General features: G+C 37.8%; 1 protein-coding gene across 9 annotated transcripts in view; it reads right to left on the bottom strand.

Moving 5' to 3' along the window:
• Positions 1-21,718, bottom strand: part of GJC1 (gap junction protein, gamma 1, 45kDa) — a 33,131-nt gene that overhangs the window by 6,191 nt on the left and 5,222 nt on the right. For 2 of the 9 annotated variants that reach the window (XM_010832430.1, XM_010832429.1), the window contains exon 2: positions 9,197-9,417. The exons of 2 other annotated variants lie outside the window; for them this stretch is intronic. In XM_010832430.1, the coding sequence (XP_010830732.1) occupies positions 9,197-9,239 (43 nt within the window). In that variant the 5' untranslated portion in view covers positions 9,240-9,417. Of the gene's footprint in view, positions 1-434; positions 511-9,196; positions 9,678-13,862; positions 13,893-21,718 lie in introns of those variants that run through there. 5 more of the 9 variants (XM_010832432.1, XM_010832434.1, XM_010832431.1 and 2 more) reach the window with 4 other exon arrangements.

Here is a 21,718-nt window from a genome sequence, read left to right as displayed (position 1 = left end):
CAAAGTATTAAAAAGAATTAAGGAGATGGTATCGCTGCAAATATTAATAACTGGCAAAGATCAAGAACTAGAATAAAAGACAGAAACTCAGAAGCCTTAGCTAGGGTGCATCACATAGCAGATTCTAGCATTCTGTATTATACTTCTGTATTTAATTTATGGTTGATGTTAAAAAATGCCTGCAGACAGAAAATCCAATCAATAGGTAAATCTACTTAAAACAGCATTTCAAAGCTAGTTTTATTCTGAGATTCTTAGATCTATGTTCAGAATCTTGGTAAAAACCATCTAAACAAGATAATATATGTAAAGTCCCTAATTCAACCCCTGACACAAAGCACACCTAGCTCTTCTCCTCTTTCCTCTCTTGGTTTACTTCTGCAGATTACAGTTGATTATCAGCATCATCAAAGAAATTTAAATACTCTTTTTACCTGTTATCCAGAATTTCTGCTATCCAAAATTTTCTTAGAGAAATGATGCTTTGTTTACAACTTTTCCAGATTTTCTCTGGAAGAGAAACAGAAGAGAAGGCCATAAGTTTTCTCCCACAGAAAACAGTAAATCACCAGAATGCCATTTTCAGGGAGAAACAGTGGTACAGTACCACAGGAATCAATCAGTTCCATGTACCACAGGAATCAATCAGCACGAGATGGAAACAGGACTGAGCTTGAATATCACTCTTCTCTTCTCCAATACATCATGGTAGGAGAAAATACCTAAAAGTGACTCGAAGATGCTTTACTCACTGTAGTCTAAGAAAATATGACAGGAAGATGAATCATTTGTGAAAATCTGAAACAGATGAACTCTGGCATCTATACGAAAAAGCCACAGCAGAAAATCTCAATGAATTTAAGCTGGGTCATTATAGGCATTGAGAAAATCTTCATCCCACGTGCTCTATTCCTGCCCTCTTCTCTGGAGCAGCCAGCTAGGAGCAAGCTGTTTATTTACAACACCCAACAGCCGGCTCCCTGTCACTGGGACACCCATATCCACAGGAGGTGATTCACAGACTCGACTGCTCACAGAAAGAAAACATCTGCACCTGTACTGTGATTACTAGTGTATATACACAGGACAAATTACTTCTCATTATCAAGTTCTGCCAACCCTGGGATAGCCATGGTCACAAATCATCCTCATTTGCTATCATTTAATAAATAAAATGTAAAACAAACCCTGAATGTTCAAAGTTATTATATGTCCAAAATAATAAAAAATATTTTGGTAAGATATGTGAAAAAATCCCAAAACAATTCCCAAAAGGTCAATGAAGAAGAAAAAAGTTCAGAGGCATCTACATAACGTGAAAGTATCAAGATTTACATACAGAAGAATCCAGTCACACAAGTATTTCACCACAGGACTTCAAGTACAACTCTCGTTTCCAGCACTGATGTCCAACTGAGCTCAACAGTTCTCCTCTCACTCTATACACAAGTTATAAAACCAAAACAAAAGTAAATAATAAGCAATCTTTAAATGGTGATGTAAGCCAGGTTTCCATAATGAATCACATCCACAGGTCTAGACTCACATTTTTCCAAAATGCCATGTCTAATGCATTTCCCTTAAAGCCTGAAATTTTATTTGTTCCAATAAGCCAAATCATGAAGGTGCAATCATTGGTTAGTTAGAAAACTCATTCTCTACACTTCCATCTGTACCAAAAACAAATGGGTATCTTTTTAACAATTATTGCTATGAAATAATTTCTCAACAGTTCAGTATTTCATACAATAATCTTAACTTTTTTGGGGGGAGGGGATCAATGGCAAATCCTTCAAAGCCTGTATAATAAAGCAGTCATTTAAACACAACTAGAAACACACATTCACACTGGTTAAGCTGCAGGCCTATACAATGCTGAACACTTAAAAGCCTGGTTTTCCAAAGGTTTTATAAGTGCCACAGCACCCTATCCCCAAACCTTGAGTATAAACGAAGTGTACAGTACTGCAACTTCAGCATCTCATAAAATGGATGATGGGTGGTTTTCTTTCTAACGTAACCACAGGCTTCCTAACCAAATGGCAGCATCACCACTCTTCGGATCTACTGAGCTGTCAGTGGGTTTTTCCTTCGATACTCTTTCCTTTTCCAAATCCCTTTCCTCTCCTTCTAAGCATTAAGAGAAAGGCTTAAATATCAGAGTACACTACTCAAATTTGTGGGGAAGGGTAGAAAGGGAAAGCGGGAGGGAGTGAAAGGGGAGAAAAAAGTCAACTAGTAGAATTGTGGGTTCTGGAATTGACATTTCTAAGCAAAACTGTGTCACTGCCAAGTGTGGTCTCACCATGTTGTTGCACCACTAAAACTCCCTTTTCTCATTACCGCTTTTTTGCTCTTCTAACAGACAAAACAATAGGGTTTCCCTGGTGGCTCAGGAGTAAAGAATCTGCCTGCCAATGCAGGAGACGCACGTTCGATCCTTGACCCGGGAAGATCCCCTGGAGAAGGAAACAGTGACCCACTCCAGTATTCTTGCCTGGGAAATGCCATGGACAGAGAAGCCCAGCAGGGCTACAGCCCACAGGGTCGCAAAGAGTAGGACACAGCTTAGCAACTGAACAACAACAACAACAACAACAACAGGCAGAACACGGTCTTCTTTGGCATCCCTGCTTCAGCAAACAAACTTGGTTAAAGAGTAAGGAGTCAGAGTGTGCAATTAACTGTGAATGGCTTTCATGAAAAAATAAAAATCATTTCCGTATTCTATCTATGAATGGAAAGTGACATGGGAATGTGTGATGAGTGGTGGTGGGGATGGGGGGAGGGATGCTGAACAACTAAATGCTTTTTGCCAACTAGGAAAGCCAACAGATTTATACGTATTTTGACACTTAATATCTTCTTGAATATATCCTTTATGCTTTGGCTGAATTTATCTATAGACAAATCTAGAAAGTAGTAGAATTAGGACACAAGAAATGTACATCTGCATGGTTCTTGCCCTGTACAGTCATTTGAGTTTCTAAAAAGGTTCTAGCAATTTACAACGCCTGGCAATGAATTACAATTTTACCTCAACCCCATCAGCACTGTCTGTTATGCTACTCTGCCAGATGCAAAATGGAATTTCAAAAATATCTCAATTTGTATGTTTTTAATACAGCAGGATACATTCCCCCTATAGTCCTCCTTCTTCATGAACTATTCCTATCCGTTTGCCCATTTATCTGCAGAATGTATTCTGCATTTGACATTTAATATAAATATATTTGTTTTCCTCCAAAATTTACTACTTTATATAGTCACACCAGTCAATCTGTTAAATAAATATTCTTTCTAGGATAGCTTTTTAAATAATCTGCAAAATTCTTGGTAGCCCATAATTCAAAAGTATTCTTGATTCTATCCCCACCCCACAACACAACACATACTGAAGAAAATTATGTTTGCTTACATAAAATGTACTGGACAGAAATCAAACGTGCTATTTTTAGTCTGTTTTCCAAATAAACTTTCAAATCTACATTGTCTTACACTAGAAAAGAGAATTTTAAAAATTACTTGGTATCAACATGGTAATAAATTATGTAATCCCCTCCCAAATTATTTATATTTGAAGAGTTTCCTATCAGCTATATCCTAAACAGGATCAAGTCAAAGTTTACTGCCTTTTTCTGTAAACTAAAAGCATCTTTGGAGACCAAACGTAAAAGCTCATTATTTGGATTATCTCTGGAGGTAGATTATATGATCAGGTCTATTTAACAATGAAGAAATGAGGCCCAGAAAGGTTTTAAAATTTCCCCAAGATCACCCAGTTATTAAGAGGTGAAGCTAGAATCTGAAGTCAGTCTTACTTCAGATTCTGGGCTTTTAACCACTAGTTAAGAATTACATTACAGGTGAGTTGAAAAAAGTACAGGTCCCATGTGAACACGGACGAGGGCACCTTATCTCAATCATCGGGATCAGAATTAGACTAAATAATAAAGTAAACTCACAAAGATCAAGGGGGAAATTTCAGAGTTTAAGATCTTATACACAGAATGAACTGCAAGTTAAAAAAACAAAACGACACCCCCAAAAACAATAAAATAAAAAGCCCCAAAAGAACTTCAAGGTTTCTTGGCAGTTGGAAAAGAAAAATGATGATTTCACTAAGAAAGATAACTTCTTTGGACATTGAGAATAGGGGCTAGAGAAGTTAGTAAATTCGGTCCAGGAGTGATTAGAGTTGTTAAAGGGGAGATATACATGGGCTCAGATGTGCTCAAAAATACTGTAAATAAATCAAACCAGAATTCTAAAGAACGTTCAAGTAATTATAGGAAAATGGAAAAAAGAAAACACATAAACAGAATGGACAAACAGAACACAATGGCTAAAATTAAAAAGAATGACTATGGGAGGAGATCCCTGAGATTCTGAAAAGCAAAAAAAAAAAGACATTCACTGGGTAGGAATGACTATACCTAGTGCTGGTGAGGATGTGGAGAAGCTGGTACTCTAAACACTGGTCACTTTGCAAAACAGTGGCAGTGGAGCTTGCTGTAAAGAACTGCCTGTCAATTTAAGAGACATAAGAGACACAGGTTCAGTCCCTGGGTGGGGAAGATCCCCTGAAGGAGGGCATGGCAACCCACTCCAGTATTCTTGCCTGGAAAAATCCATGGACAGAGGAGCCTGGTGGGCTGTAGTCCATAGGGTTGCAAAGAGTCGGACGTGACTCAATCGACTTAGCATACACATGCAAACATATATCAACTATATGATCCAGCCAGTCTGATCCTAGGCAAGAAGTAAAACCCTATTTCTATAAAAGGACTTGAACATAAATGTTCACAACAATTTTATCTGTAATAGTCAAAAACTGGAAACAACACAAATGTCCATCATCAGGTTGATGAATAAACTAATTGTGGTATATTCATACAATGGAATACTACTCAGCAATAAACTACTGATATGTGTAACATGGATGAATCTCAAAGTCAGGCAAAAAAAAAAAAAAAAAGAACACACTGTATGATTCCATTTATAAAAGTTCTAGAAAACGCAAACTAATCTACAATGACATAAAGCACATCAGCAGTTGCCTATAGTGGAGTGCAGGGAGGCACTGGCCAGCCTGATAATCAAACTCTCCTGGCTATTATTTTTCAGTTTCTATTTCTGTCTCACTTCTCCTTTCCAAACTTCTAAATACATATCCTGATTTTTGTTCTATCTTAGCCCATCCTTTTCAGCACCCTTTGTTGATTCCTTCACCAGAAATCAAGCTGTAAACGATGTCCCATTTGCCCCAACATCTCCCTGGAATTTCAGACTTTAAATTCAATTGCTGCTCTACATCCTCTCTTGGATGTCTAATAAGCACCTGAAATTTAACATACCCCAAACCAATCCTCCTCTCCTCCAAAGTTACTCTTATTCTGTCTGCAGTTTTCCCAAATCAGTAAGTAGTTTTGTCATTCATGACGTTTTTAAGGCCAAAATTTTCAAGACAACCTCACTCTTTTTCCTCACTCCATAGCCAAGCTATCAGCAAATCTTGTCATTTGTATCTTCAAAATATATATCCACAGTCCAACCACTTCTTTCAATCTCTACTACTATCATACTGATCCAAGTCACCTTCATCTCTAGCCAAGATTACTGTAAAAGCAAGAGTCTTCTAATTGGTCCCCTAGCTTATCCTCTTCGGAGAAGGCAACAGCACCTCACTCCAGTACTCTTGCCTGGGAAATCCCATGGATGGAGGAGCCTGATAGGCTACAGTCCATGGGGTCGTGAAGAGTCGGACAGGACTGAGCAACTTCACTTTCACTTTTCACTTTCATGCACTGCATAAAGAAATGGCAACCCACTCCAGTGTGCTTGCCTGGAGAATCCCAGGGACAGGAGCCTGGTGGGCTGCCATCTACGGGGTTGCACAGAGTCGGACATGACTGACATGACTTAGCAGCAGCAGCAGCTTATCCTCTTAACCCTCCAAGTCTCTTCTCCAAAAAGCAACCAGAGTAAAGCTTTTAGAAAACAAGTCAGATAATGTCTCTCTTTTGCTCAAAATTCTCCCAGAACAAAACCTCAAATCTTCACCACAGTCTATGGATGGCATCCTTTATCACAAAGCTGCTAGGACACTTCTGGTCTCTTTACCCTCCGCTCTCGCTCTGGCTCACTCTGAATAAGGAATACCTACATCCTTGCAATCCCCTGTTCATACCAGTCATGTCATACTTTTGCCTCAAGATTACTGTACTTGTTATTTTCACTGCTTTGAAATATTTCATAGATATTAGCAGAACATACTCTCACTTCATTCAAGTCAGCCCAAAAGTCATCTCCCTAATGACTTTCCTCAGGCCACTTTCCTCTAAAATAACATCTCTCATTCTCCAGCCCTTTAATTTTTCTTTATAGCACTTACCCCTCACATAATTTCTATTTTATAATTTGTTTATAGAAGGTAAACTCCTTGAAGGCAGGCTTTTGTTCTTTTATCCCCAATACCTAAAACCCCACAGCCTGACAAAAAGGTAGTAGGTTTTCAATAAATTGTGCTTAGTCACTAAGTTGTGTTCGCTAAGTCGTGTCCGACTCTGTGACCCCATGGACTGTAGCCCGCCAGGCTCCTCTATCCATGGAATTTTCCAGATAAGAATACTGGAGTGGGTTGCCATTTCCTACTCCAGGAGATCTTCCTGACCCAGGGTTACCCAGGGATTGAATTCATGTCTCTTAAGTCTCCTGCACTGGCAGGCAGATTCTTTACCACTGCGCCACTGGGGAAGTCCCTCTCAATAAATATCTGTTCAATAAAAATGTCCCTGATGTATTAACTGGAAATACAGGACTCAGAACAATATTATCCCAATACTGTGAAAACAAATAAAATTTATGCATTACAAAACCCTAGAAGAAGAAAAAAAAAAAACTTGAAAGGATATAAATGAATACCCACTCTACCTTCTCCTTTCTTTAGCCTTTTTCCTGTATCTCCACTAGAATTCTCTCTCTAAAATGGATGTGTTACTCCTTTGCTGAAAAGCCACTAATGAAAGTGGCCCCTCAAATCAGTGGGGCCAAGATGGATTTTTTAAAGTATTTGAATAAAACGTAGTTGATATCTGTTAACTCTGGACATGGGAAGAAAAGATGAATCTGAGTACAAAAAAATAAAAAGTGTCTCCACGGATAAAAGAAAAAACAATTTAAACAATACTGGAAAACAATGAACTGGGGAAAGAGGTTTCAGTAATTCTTTTATATGCAAAGAGCTAATCTCTAGTATATATAAAGAGTTCAAAACAGACATTCCACAGAAAGAAAAACACAAATTCCCCTTAAAAAATGCACAACATGGATGAAAACATAATGCTAAGTGAAAGAAGTCTGACACAAAAGCCACCAATTGTATGATTCCACTTATATGAACTGTCCAGAATAAGCAAATCAACAGAGACAGGTTAGTTAGTGGTTGTTAGGGCCTATATGCGCTTCCCTTCTGGCTCAGCTGGTAAAGAATCCACCTGCAATGTGGCAGACCTGGGTTTGATCCATGGGTTGGGAAGATCCCCTGGAGAAGGGAAAGGCTACCCACTCCAGTATTCTGGCCTAGAGAATCCCATGGACTGTATAGTTCATGGGGTCGCAAAGAGTCGGACATGACTGAGCTTCACTTCAGGGCCTATAGGAAATGGATTGTGATCGTTAATGGGTATAGGCTATCTTTTGGGGATAATGAAAAGGTTTGGAATTAAGACAATAGTGGTGGTTACACAACCTTGTGAATATACTAAAACCACTGAATTGTATACTTTAAAAGAGCAAATTTTAGGGTATATAAATTATATCTCAATAATAAACTACTCTGAGATACAATTCTCCTATCATACTGGCAAAAATCCTGAAGTGGGAGAGGTTATGGAAAATATGTTTTCAAATACTGCTGGTGGGAGGGCAATTTACTAATACCTACAAAATTATATGTGAATCTGTATCCTTTGACTCAGTAACCTCACTTTTGGGAATGATCAAAGTAGAACACTGTTCCTATGTAACTCAATGTCCCCTGTCAAAGCAATGGTTAAATGCACCATGGCCTATTTGCACAACAGAATACCGCGTGGCTGTAAAACATGAGAAAAGATATTCAAAATGTCTTGAATTGTACAGAGATAGTCAAGACATTCAAATAGTGAAAACAGCAAAGTATATGTGTATATATGTATACATCTTTTCTATAAAGAGAAAAAATATCAATCTGTGTTTTTTGCTTAGATTTCTATAAGGAAACACAAGGATCTTTCTTTTTAATGAATAAAAGTGGAGGAGGAGACAAAGAGGAATGGGATAGAATTAAGACTTTTATTACGTATCTTTTTATAGTCTTATTTTTTGAACCAAAGGAATATATTGTCTTTTTGAAGAAAACACCCCCCAAAACATTCCATGTCCTAGAAAATAAAGTCTGCTTGAGATTTGAAAATAAATCTTTTGTAAACTTTTTAAAGTAAAAAAAACTTAAATAAAATCCTTCATCCTCTCTACACCCTTGCCCTGCCTTCTTTTCTTCAGAGCACTCAACACTACCTCAAACACTTATTTGTTAACTTGTTCATTATCTGTCACCTCAATCAAATTAAATACTTTGTTCTTATAACCCTGGCACTTAGAAAAACTATTAACTGAGTAATTTAATAAATTTGAATCTCTGCTCATTGATTTTCCTCTACTTTATATGGTCTTTCCACAATTTCCTACTTGGGAAAATTTTTTATCCTTTAGGATCTAGCCTAAAGGTCACTTCAAGTTTTCTAGACCTCCTCATTTAATCTCCTCCTCAGAAAGTCCATAATAAATTTTTATTCCACCAATATCAGGACTTAATCTAGTAAACTGAAGTTAGTGGTATCAGTTTCTTCTGCTGGAATATTAGTTTCTTGAGAGGAAAGTCCATGCTTCTAAAAATTCTCTGAGCCCTCATATATAACTCAATATATGTGTGTTACATTCAACAGAAGATCTAAATTGATTTACAGGAGGCAGAAAATATAAAATATGTCCACTGTCCATGAACACAATCATTTCAGAGCAGAATACAATGAATGAAATAGAAGTACAAAATGTGAAAATACTCAGAGAAGGAAAAGAGACTAATTTTTATAGATTAAAAAGTATAAACTGTCAATTATACTGCAATAAAGCCGGAAAAAAAGTTTAAGCTTACTGCAGAAGACAAGTGGGTCTCTGAAGAACGGGGATGGTTTCATCAGGCAGAGCTGGGGTGGGAGGTAGGGGCAAGGCAGATGGAGAACATGATGTGAGTAAAAAGTGGCACACGGCTCTTAGACTGGAACACGACGGAGGATGTTTGAGAAGTAGCTGCACAGAAGGTTGAACAGGGAGGTCAAAGACCAGTCTGCAGAGGGGCTAAGCACACCATGAAACCTGAAAGTAAAGCATGTTAAGTAATGATGAGTAACATTCCTCAAATGTGGTCCACAGACCACCTTCATCAGAATTATCCAGCGTGCTCATTGAAAATGCCGATTCCCAGGTCCTACTTACCCAATTCCCACTCCCAGGCGTACTGAATCTGAATTTAACACATTTGCGGTTAAACATTTAAGTTGTTTACAATGATTTACGATAATACTTAAGACTTTGTGTGTGTGTGTGTTAATCTCTTTGTTGTGTCCAACTCTTTGTGAACCCATGGACTATAGCCCGTCAGGCTCCTCTGTCCATGGAATTCTCCAGGGAAGAAGTCTGGAGTGGGTTGCCATTTCCTTCTCCAGGGAATCTTCCTGACCTAGGGACTGAACCAGGACTCCTGCATGCCAGCCAGATTCTTTACCATCTGAGCTAAAGGGAAGCACATTTCCAATTACAGATTTAGGATAAATTTATAAAAGAATTTCTTTGTATAAAAGAAATTTGTACAAAGCTGTACAAATTGTGAAAAACTTTGTGTATGTGTGTTACTAAGAAAAAGTCAGTTTTTTTAAATGCACTATCTCTCCAAAAATTTTTAATATGTATTACCAAATGGCCCCTCCAAAAAGCCAGTACCTGTTAATATTTCCACTATCAAGGATATGAGAATGCTGTTTTCCTCACTCCCTTACCAATGATTCTAATGCATTTTTAAATAAACAAGACTTGGGTTAATCTGTGTTTAAATTGTAAGAAGTTTTAAACTGTCATTAATCATTAGGGAAATGCAAATGAGACAAAAAACGCATAGTGAGGTACCACTTCATACCCAAAAAGATGGGTACTATTAAAAGAAATGAGACAAGAGCTGAAAAGGTTATGGAGAAACTGGAATCACTGTTGTGCACTGCTGACAATGTAAAATGGTGCAGCTGCTGCAGAAAATGTTATGATTTTCTCATTATATACAGAAGTATCATATGATCCAGAAACTCTACTTCTGGATGTCTACCTAAAAGAAATGAAAGCAGGGATGCAAACAGGTATCTGTACACCCATGTTCACAGTGTACTAACCACAACAGCCAAAAGGCGGAAGCAACACAGCATCCACCAACACAAACACAAAATATGGTATACACACACAATGTTATTAAGCCTTAAAAGGAAGGAAATTCTGACACATGCTGCAGTGCTGATGAACCTTGGAGACAGCTGGCTAAGCGAAAGAAGTCAGTCACATGAGGACAAATATTACACGTTTCTACTCACAAAAGGGCCCTGAAATAGCCAAATTCATAGAGAGAAAATAGACTGGTGATCGCCAGGGGCTGGGAGGAATGGGGAGTTAGCATTTAATGGGAAGTGAGTTTCAGTTGGGAAGATAAAGTTCTGGAGACAGATGTAGATGACTGCTGCACAACAATGTAAATGTACTTCATGCTACAGACCTATGGTACATTTCATGTTACGGATATTTTACCACAATGAAAAAGTAAAAAAAAAACACTAAAATTCACTCATGCAATTAGTATTTACTACCATCAAGAAGCTTGCAATAAAGTATTACTAGTTTATAAGAAACTACAAACACTTAATAAAACTACAGTTGTATTCACGAGGTATTTACAAACATCCCTGGTGGTCCAGCGGCTAAGACTCCAAGCTCCCAATGCAGGGGGCCCAGGTTCAATCCCTTTCCAGGGGACTAGATTCCATATGCCACAACTGAAGACTTGGTGCAGCCAAATAAATAAAATATATATTTTATATATATATATAAAGAGGTATTCAGTGTTATATATGCTATACAACAAAAGACTAGAAGAAATAACTGGAATCATCTGTTAAAGTTTAAACATTTTTATAGAACAGTGACTCTACAGGGAAATGCTTTACTTTCCAGTTTATCTGACTCATTTTTTCCATTACAATCTCTTTACTATTAACGTTGGCCACAAAAACACCATTAATCCAAAAATATCAATTTTATATATTTCTTTGAAAAAGTTTCTCATAGACTCATGCAGAGGGAAAAAAAAAAAAGCTCCCAAGGGATTCAGAGGAACTAAAAAAGTATATAACTTTTCCCTTGTCAATTTTTAGATGCTCAGTGAACTGAACTAACTAGGAAATTTAAAAAATTAAAATAAGTAGTGCTATTTCAAATGTCTTGCAAATGCATAATCAAGTTGTGTCAGAGCCAAGTTTTAATCTCCTTTTTTTAAAAAATATTTATTTAACTAATCTGGGTCTTAACTGCAGCATCTGGGATCTAGTTCCCTGACCAGGGATCGAACCTGGAGCCCCCCGTGTTGGGAGTGCAGAGTCTTAGCCACTGGATCACGAGGAAAGTCCTAATCTCCTTCTAATTAAAAAAAAAAAAACTTGGGCTTCTCTGGTGGCTCCAAAGAATCTGCCTGCAATGCAGGAGACCTGGGTTCGATCCCTGGGTTGGGAAGATCCCCTGGAGAAGGGAATGGCTACTCACCCCAGTATTCTTGCCTGGAGAATCCCACAGACAGAGGAGCCTGGTGGGCTACAGACCATGGGATCACAGACTCGGACATGACTGACCAACTAACACTTTCATTTTCACTTAAAAATCTTAATTATTTTTCTAAACAAAAATCCAGGATGAACTAATAGCAAGAGTACCGGAGTGGGTTGCCATTTCCTTCTCCAGGGGATCTTCCTGACACAGGGATTGAACCCAGGTCTCCCACATTGTAGGCAGACGCTTTACCGTCTGAGCCACCAGGGAAGTAAAGTGATTCTAACCTTGACTTTTATGAAACAGAGAGTAAGCACTGACCTGAGAGCCAAGAGATTCTAACAGGCACTTCAGGAACAAATATTTCTTTCCACTTTTTCATTTGTGAATTAAGTGAAAAATATCACATCAGATCATTACTAAGGTCCTTAACAGGTGATGAAAATCAACTCAGGCAGATCATTTTTCACAAAACAACCAATAAATTATGTGAATTCAGAATTCCAAGGACAGGAAAGAAGCAAAGTAACAAGCAGCGAACTGCTGCTAACTGCTAAGTCACTTCAGTCGTGTCCGACTCTGTGCGACCCCACAGATGGCAGCCCAACAGGCTCCCCCGTCCCTGGGATTCTCCAGGCAAGAACACTGGAGTGGATTGCCATTTCCTGCTCCAATGCATGAAAGTGAAAAGTGAAAGTGAAGTCGCTCAGTCGTGTCTGACTCTTAGTGACCCCATGGACTGCAGCCCACCAGGCTCCTCCATCCATGGGATTTTCCAGGCAAGAATACTGGAGTGGGGTGCCAAAACTGAACAATATTAAGACATCAAATTTTCAAAAAGGCATTTTCCAAACAGTCATCTCAGAAAATCCGCGGTTGGACTAAACTGAAAAATTTCCATATTGACTCATCATGATTCACAAGTATTAACTATCTGGGCCTCCCAGATTACGAGCTGATCCACTAAGAATTGTGCTAGTGATTCACACTCCTGAATGAGACTGCTTTATGTGCAGACACAAGGAATCAATTAAAGGGTTTACAATGAAGTTTTGTTTAACTGGAACGTTTTAAATGGAAGTTAATTCTGCATGAGTGATAATAGATATTTAATAACTAGCTAGTGACAATTTCTCAGCAAAAGCATTATGGTAGCTTTCATCTATGTATTACAAACAGTAATCTATGTATTACAAACAGGAAAACAACGTGTTTTTCAAAAGAGCTCTTGGCTATGAACCATATTTGAAAAACAAATATTTAAAATTTGTTGTAAGTCAAATTATAAAATAAAGGAGAGAAAGTATCTTGGCCATATTAACTAACAAGGAAACAAAATACACCATTGTGGGTTGAAGTGTCAATTTGTGCTGGCAAAAAGCCATTCTATTTGAATGTAAGAACCTTCAGGAACCAGCTGGAGAAGTATGGGGAACCTGGAATAATGTGTTCATTCACAGTGCATCGTAAGTGGTACTGTCTTCATGTAAAAAGGACAGTATTGGTACACTAGTCCAAAACAGCTTAAAGCTTAGGTCAAATCAAATGAACAACAGTCTAGGAAAATGACATGTCTAGAGAAAAACAAAAATAAACATTTAACATTTCTGATATGACCTGGGTCACAATAGAAAATTTGCAAAAAACATTATCATACAGTGATGGTGAGGCTGGACTGGTACAACCTTTTTGGAAGGTATTATGGTAATATTCACCAGAAATTTTAAAATGTTTTATGTCCTTTAATCAGTAACACCACATCTAGTAATTTACCTTAAATAAATGCCCAATAAAAGAAGAATTTTATGTAATTTATGATATAATCTCTATGAGGAAATATTGCACAACCATTATAAATCTTGTTTTTAGTTCAGTTCAGTCGCTCAATCGTGTCTGACTCTTTGTGACCCCATGGACTGCAGCACACCAGGCCTCCCTGTCCATCACCAACTCCCAGAGTTTACCCAAACTCATGTCCATTGAGTAGGTGATGCCATCCAACCATCTCATCCTCTGTCGTCCCCTTCTCCTCCTGCCTTCAATCTTTCCCAGCATCAGGGTCTTTTCCGAGTCAGCTCTTCGCATCAGGTGGCCAAAGTATTGGAGTTTCAGCTTCAACATCAGTCCTTCCAAAAATCTTGTTTTAGGACAGAGATTACAAAATTCATACAACTATACAGGGACAAAAAGTAGATTCATGGTTGCCTAGGACGGAGAAGGATGGGGAGGAGTAGAGAGTAACTGGTAACAGGTACAGGGTTTCTTTTGAAGGGAATGAAAATATTCTAAAATTAAACTGTGGTGAAGGCTACACAACCCAGTGAGTCTACTAAAAATACCGAAGTACATTTTAAACAGGTGAACTGTACAGTGTGTGAATTATACCTCAGAAAAGCCATTTAAGACATTTTCTATACATCCAGATACCAGTAAGTGATACAAGTAACTGAAACAGAACAGTGGGGCCTGGACAACACAAGGACCAACTAAGGGGCTACTGCTTATCAGCTTCAGCCTTTGGAGTCATCAGATTGTCACAGCTTTCAAAGTAAGTCTTTAACCTGGATTTTTATGTGAAGCCCAATTTGGGGATAATTTTTTGATTGAAGTATAAAATACCTACAGAAAGGTGAAAGTGAAAGTCGCTCAGTAGTGTCGACTCTTTGCAACTCCAAGGACTACACAGTCCATGGAATTCTCCAGGCCAGGATACTGGAGTGGGTAGCCTATCCCTTCTCCAGTGGACCTTCCCAACCCAGGAATGGAACTGAGGTCTCCCACATTGCAGGCAGATTCTTTATCAGCTGAGCTATCAGGGAAGCACAGAAAGGTACACAAACAGAAATGTGCAGATCAATGAATTTTCACATAACCAAGTAACCAGCCCTGAAATCAAGAACAAAGCATTACCAGCCATAATTATGCCCCCTTCCTACATACGAGAAATCATCATTATTGACAGATTGGGTAATATTTTGTTGTGGGAGATGGTCCTATGCATTGCAGAATGGATCGCAGTGTCCCTGGCCTCTTCCAGCTGTGACAACCAAAGATGTCTCCAGACATTGCCAAAGGCCCCTTGGGAAACAATATTATACCACACCGAGACTCACTGGTTTAACCTGTCCTTGACCTTTACATAAATGGACTCACAGAAGGAATTCTCTTACATCAGAATCATAAAGAGTACACTTTTGTGTCTGATTCAACATCTTCTGAGAGTCACCAATCTTGTTGCATTTAGCTCTAGTCTACTCATTTTCTTTGCTTTATTATTTCGCCATTGTGTGTATATATCACACTCTATCCACTCTACTGCTGATGGGCATTTGAGTAACTTCCAGTTTGAAGCTATTATGCATAATGCTACTGTGAACACACCAAATGTGTCCTCCAGTGAATATATGTATGCTTCTGTTGAATGCCTAGACCCAGAATTGCTAGCTGTGCGGTCCACATATGTCAGCCTAAGTAGATTGGTTCCTTTCTTAAGGGGGTTTATCAATTTGCACTTCCACCTGTCTCTTTTTTTCCTTTTTTCATGTTGGCAACTAATAAGAAAAATAAATATTTAATACTGAGCCAGACACCTTATTAGCGGAATAAAGCCTGCCAATTTGCGATCTGTTTTTTAAAAATGTTTCATTGTGTGGGAAAATGCTCATATGTAGTAGAGAAACAAAAAAATCAAACAAAAAAAATTCACAATAATATATCTGAATGGAAATATGGATGGATATTTGATGATTTCTGTATTATTTGCTTTTCAGTATATTCTACAATAAACATGTAATAATGAAGCTGGCAAAGCTTTCATATGCAACAAAAGCCCCAAGAGAAATTTAAAAAATAGGTCAGGGTACAAATTTCATAATATTTGCATACATACATATTTTACATTCATAAGGACCTAATTAAATAATGAATATATCACAGAAAAGTTAACTATCTCATAGAATCTTTGATACAATTACTACACCGCTCCTGCATAAAGGGATCCAGGAAAGAACTTATATAAAATTTCACCCTAGAGCAAAATATAGGATGATGAGACAACAGGGTAATTCTTAATTTGTAAGGATATATCAAAAGTTATTAGTTCTCTGACATATCTTATATAGCAGTTAGTATCATAATGCTGCTCTTCTCATTTCTTTAGAAACACACTCTAAAGTGGTCCAGAAGCAACACAGAAGATTAACATCCTCAATACTTCCTTGAAACGCATAGTTGTTGGCACTGTGCCATTGCTACCTGCTGGTTATGAGTGTCTGATACTGAATAAATGGAGCTACGTCTATTTGAGAAAATGATTATTAAAACAGCCACCAAAAACGTTCCAGTGTCCATTATGAATTCTATTAAATGTTTGCCTGGCATGTGAAAACGTTACAAAACTCATACTTCCTGTCCTAATCACTTCACTTCATATCAAGGATTCTTCTGTTGGGATAAGAATGTGCCCATGAGACTCAGTGCAAACCCAAAAGATTTATCTCCTGAGGGAAGGCATTGAATGTTAATATACTGCCTTAAATGGAGTTTTTAAAACCAAAATAACCTGTTACTTTAAGGCTTTGCTAAGGGAACTATTCTGAGCACGGATCTCATCTCCATTTTCCTATCTGAAGAAACTACACTGGGGGGACTTCCCTGGTGGCTCACTGGTGAAGAATCCGCCTGCCAATGCAGGAGACATGGGTTCAATCCCTGATCCAGGAAGATCCCACATGCCACAGAGCAACTAAGCCTGTGCGCCTTAAAAAACAAACAAACAAAAAAAAACTACACTGGTACTTCCCTGGTGGTACGGTGGATAGGAATCAGCCTGCCAATGCGGGGAACACGGATTCCATCCCTGGTTTGGAAAGATTCCACATGCCTCAGGGAAACGAAGCCCATACTCCACAACTACTGATGCCTGCACATCTAGAGCCGGTGCCCCGCAACAAGAGAGTCACCACAATGAGAAGCCCTGGCGCAGCAACCAAGAGCAGTCCCTGACAAAGACGCAGCACAGTCAAATTAATTAGGAGAATATATCACAGAAGAGTTATCATAGCTTTAAAAAAAAAAAAAATAAACTGCACTGACATGTATGTAAGTTTGAACCAAACGGCAAAAAAGTTTCTGAGGCAAAATAAAAAGCAGTAGAAACTAAAGCTTCTAACTACTAAGAGCATTTTACCTGAGGTTCAAAATACTAAGGGCACTTTAAATTTCTCCCTGAATTAATAACCATAATTAACTGGCAACCAAAATAAGTCTATGCAAGCTACATATACATAATTTTCCTCCCAGGATATACCTCAAATCATAAACATACTTTCCTTTCCCACCCTCAAGTATGATAGGTGACAATGGCTTCAGACACACAATTCAGTAAGCACTGAGACATTCCACCAATTTCTACTAATTTTTCCAAACTTAAAAATAAAAGCTTTCCTTTCCAAGTAAATCTGAGAAGTGCACATCTGCTTGAATTGCTCAACCTATAATAAATACAAAGCTTTCACTCTGAAAAATGAGAATGTGCATGTGTGCTAAGTTGCTTCCCACTCTCTGCGATCCCATGGACTTCAGCCTGCCAGGCTCCTCTGTCCATGGGATTCTCCAAACAAGAGTACTGGAGTGGGTTGCCATGCCCTCCTCCAGGGGATCTTTCCAACTCAGGAATCGAACCCGCAACTCATACGTCTTCTGCACTGGCACCAGCGCCACAGTGTGAGATTAATACGCATATTTTACTAAAGATCATAATGACTTACTTAAGATCACTCAACAAATTAGCTGTAAAGCCTAAAACACAACTCAAGACCTAATGATCTTTTTCCTATACTATGTGAATTTAGTATTTAGTTTTAAGACCAAACAGAAGGTCACTGAAAAAACTGACAGTGATATACAAGTTATATAACTAAAGATTCCATTTAAAATAGCAACAGTACATGAAATACTGAGGAATAAGCTTCACGAGAAACATACTACCAAGGAATACCAAGTAACAAAAAAGACTTATATGCTCAAAATACTTTAAAGACTTAAAGCATTATGTGTTCTTGGATACAAAAGCAATCATAAAAATATTAGTTCTTAAATTAATCTAAATGTAATTCAATCTTGATTTCTAAAAATACCAGTAGAATTTCTCTGGAACCAGACTAATTCTAAATTTAATGTGTAAAATTAAATAGTAAGAATGGTTGGGAAATTTCAGAAAGAGAAACAAGGGCACACAAGCTTCTCTAGATATATATTATGAAGTTATAATAACTTTAAAAGGTGGAATTGGCAAAATGATTAGAAGACTGGAACAGAATAAAGTTCAGAAGACCTAAAAAGACATCTGAGAAAATGTATGATACAGGTGGCATTTCAAACTAACAGGAAAAAGATGGGACATTCAATATATGATATTGAACTACTATGGGTAGCTATCTAGAAAAAATTAAACATAAAAGTTTGATCTTTAGGTTCCAAATAGATCCAAGATTTCAAATTAAAAGCAAAGCAATATGCTAGATGAAATGAACATTTTTTTCATAATAAGCTAAGTAGTGAAGACTTTTCTAAAATGAAACTACTTAGACGTCAAATGAAAGAATTGACAAATTTAATTATATTAAATATAAATTCTAGAACGCTAGAAAATACTATACAGTAATTCAAAAGATATACTAAATGCTTAAAATTATTTGTAGTTCTTAAAAGAAAAGCCTAAGTTCTCTAACACATAAAGCGCTCCAACAGATACTTAAAACAAAACAAAAAAAAACCTCAATAGAAATATGCAATGCAGATACAGAAAACAAATTTATGCTACTGAAGGGGAAAAGGGAGGGGAGATAAATTAGGAGTTTTGGATTAGCAGATGCTAACTACTATATATACAACAGATAAACAGCAAGGTCCTACTATACAGCACAAGGAACTATATTCAATATCCTATGATAAACCATAATGGAAAAGTATCTGAAAAAGAACACACATAATATATATACCTGAATCACTCTGTTGTACAGTAGAAACTAACACAACATTGTAAATCAACTACACTTCAATTAAAAAAAAAAAACCTGCAATGAAGAGACAATTCTCAGAAAAAGAAATGTAAATGGCTTTTAATAATATGGCATGAAAAGATATTCAATATCACTTGTAATTAGGATTTACAATTAAAACTGTACCAATATACTACTTTTCACTTGTCCAATTGGAAAAAAATTTTAAATTGATAACAGATCACTGATAAGGTGTGTGCGTGCTTAGTCGCTCAGTCGTGTCTCACTCTTTGTGACCCCATGGACTGTAGCTCGTCAGGCTCCTCTGTCCACGGGGATTCTCCAGGCAAGAATACTGGAGTGGGTTGCCATGCCCTCCTCCAGGGGATCTTCCCAACCCAGGGATCGAACCCAGGTGTCCCAAATTGTAGGCAGATTCTTTACCGATGAGCCACCAGAGAAGCCCATAAATAGGCATTCTTTGTGCTTTACTAGAAGTGGGGTAAAACGGTAAGCTTCCATAAAAGACAAGATGGAATATCCATCAAAATTGAAAATGCACATACTTTCTGATCCAGCAAGCAATTCCAGTGCTCAACATTTATCTAATGAAATGTTCAGATATATAGAATACTGCAGAAGAATATTCACTGCACTATTGTTGGTAACAGGCTGGAAACAATATAAAGGCTATCAGTAAGAGACTCCGTAAACCAATTACAGCATATCTAGTAATTGTTCTTGCCTGGAGAATCCCAAGGACAGAGGAGCCTGGTGAGCTGCCGTCCGTCTATGGGGTCACACAGAGTCGGACACGACTGAAGCGACTTAGCAGCAGCAGCAGCAGCAACAGTAATGAAAAAAACAAAAAAAGTCAGCTGTATCGGTAATAGTAAGAAACAAACTAAGACATATGAGTGAAAAATGCAGGATACAGAACAGTGTGTAGAGTATGCTATTTGGGGGGATACTGAGTGTATGGATATCTCTGAAAGAATTCACACACAAAAAAAGCAAACAGTAATTGCTTTAGCAGAAAGAAGAAATCTGAGTAAATGAGAAGAGAACAGAGGAAGGCTTGTTTTTCACTGTAAATCCTCTCACACCTTTGATTTTGTACTATGTAATTACCTATTTAAAAAAATTTTTTAAAATTCAGTGAAGTGAAATACTCCAAGTACAAAACTATCAATGCCAGCCTTAACGTATAATTGCATAATATGTCCAAGTTTCTTAGGACATTATTTATACTGACTCTTGGTCCAGCAAACAGGAAGAAATTAAAATCAGAACTAGGCAAACTATGTAAAAACAAAAACAACTAATCTTCAGGACTTCCTTGGTGGTCCTAGTGGCTGGGACAAGTTACCAATATAAAGCGCCAGGCTACATCCCTGGTGAGGGAACTAGATTTCACGTGCTGCAGCTATAAAGATCTTGCATGCTGCAACTAAGACCTGGTACAGTCAAATAAATAAATAAAATATGTTTAAAAAAAAAGAAAAAACTAATTTTCAATTTCTTTATTCCATCTGACAACCTGGCTAAGCCTGTGATTATCTTCCTGGGAGGCAAGAGTCTCCACTATGTATATTACATCATAGGTGATCATAGTATTTTGGTTTATTAAAACCGCTTAAGACTGATCAGGCCATGGATACAAGTAAGTTTACATCAGTAAGTATTTACTAAAAACCTAGCACTGTGTTGGCAAATAAGACCAAAAATGCAAAAAAAATAATACAATAATAAGACTTCTAGTTAGAACAAAAATTCTGACAGAAGTTACTTTATTACCACTGGTAACTACAAACAAAAAAGAAATTAGTAAACATCCAAATGAGCTAGCTGTTAGGGATATCGGCCATCCAAGACAGATATTTCTCTTGACTTTATGGCATATAAAGTACAGTCTATGGCATAAAAAGTACAGGGGGCATATAAACCCCCTGGCAGTCCAGTAATTAGGACTCTGAACTTTTACTGCTGGGGCCTGAGTTCAATTCCTGGTCAAGGAACTAAAATCCCTCAAGCCGGGAGGCGTGACAAAAAAAGTACAGTCTAATGATGAAATAGGTACTATACAAAAAATTAAACTCATTAAAATTGTGATCTATCCTACATAAGGGAAGTACAAGGTGCTATAAGACAGCCTTAATCTAATGCGGGCTTCCCTGGTGGCTCAGTGAAGAATCCACCTCCAATGCGGGACGCCTGGGTTCAATCCCTGGGTTGGGAAGATCCCCTGGAGGAGGTCACGGCAATCCATTCCAGTATTCTTGTCTGGAGAATCCCCATGGACAGAGGAGCCCCGAGGGCTACTGTCCATGGGGCCGCAAAGAGTCGGACATGACTGAGCGACTAAGCACAGCACAGCACACAGTGAAAGCTTTTCTGCAGAAGTGATATTTAAGCAAGTTCTGAAGAATGAAGAGCTGCCTTCCAGAGAGATTAGCTACAGCATGTAGAAAGGCTGTTGGGTGAGCTCTGAACCTTCAGTGAATGGGGGGAAAAAAGATCAGTATAGCTAGACCATATACTCTAAGAAAGCAAGTAAAAATAAATAATGCTGGAGAAGTAGCAAGGCCAGATCACACCCTGTTAAAAACGAAGACTGAAGGCTTTAAAGGGAGAACAACAGAAGTTTTCAGATAAGTGACTCGATTAAATTTGCTTTTTAAAGACAATTTTAGCTGATATGAGAGGAGTAGATTAGAGTCTACTGCTTAGGAGTATATACATACATAGTAAAAGTATGAAGAAACACAGAGAATAATAAATTCAGGTTAGTGATTACCTCTGGTTAGGAGGCCTACAAC

Source organism: Bison bison, unplaced genomic scaffold, assembly GCF_000754665.1.
Source record: "Bison bison bison isolate TAMUID 2011002044 unplaced genomic scaffold, Bison_UMD1.0 scf7180017861046, whole genome shotgun sequence".
NCBI classification, from domain to species: Eukaryota; Metazoa; Chordata; class Mammalia; order Artiodactyla; family Bovidae; genus Bison; species Bison bison.
Note: the sequence above shows the minus strand (reverse complement) of the source record. Positions and strands in the feature narration are given on the sequence as shown.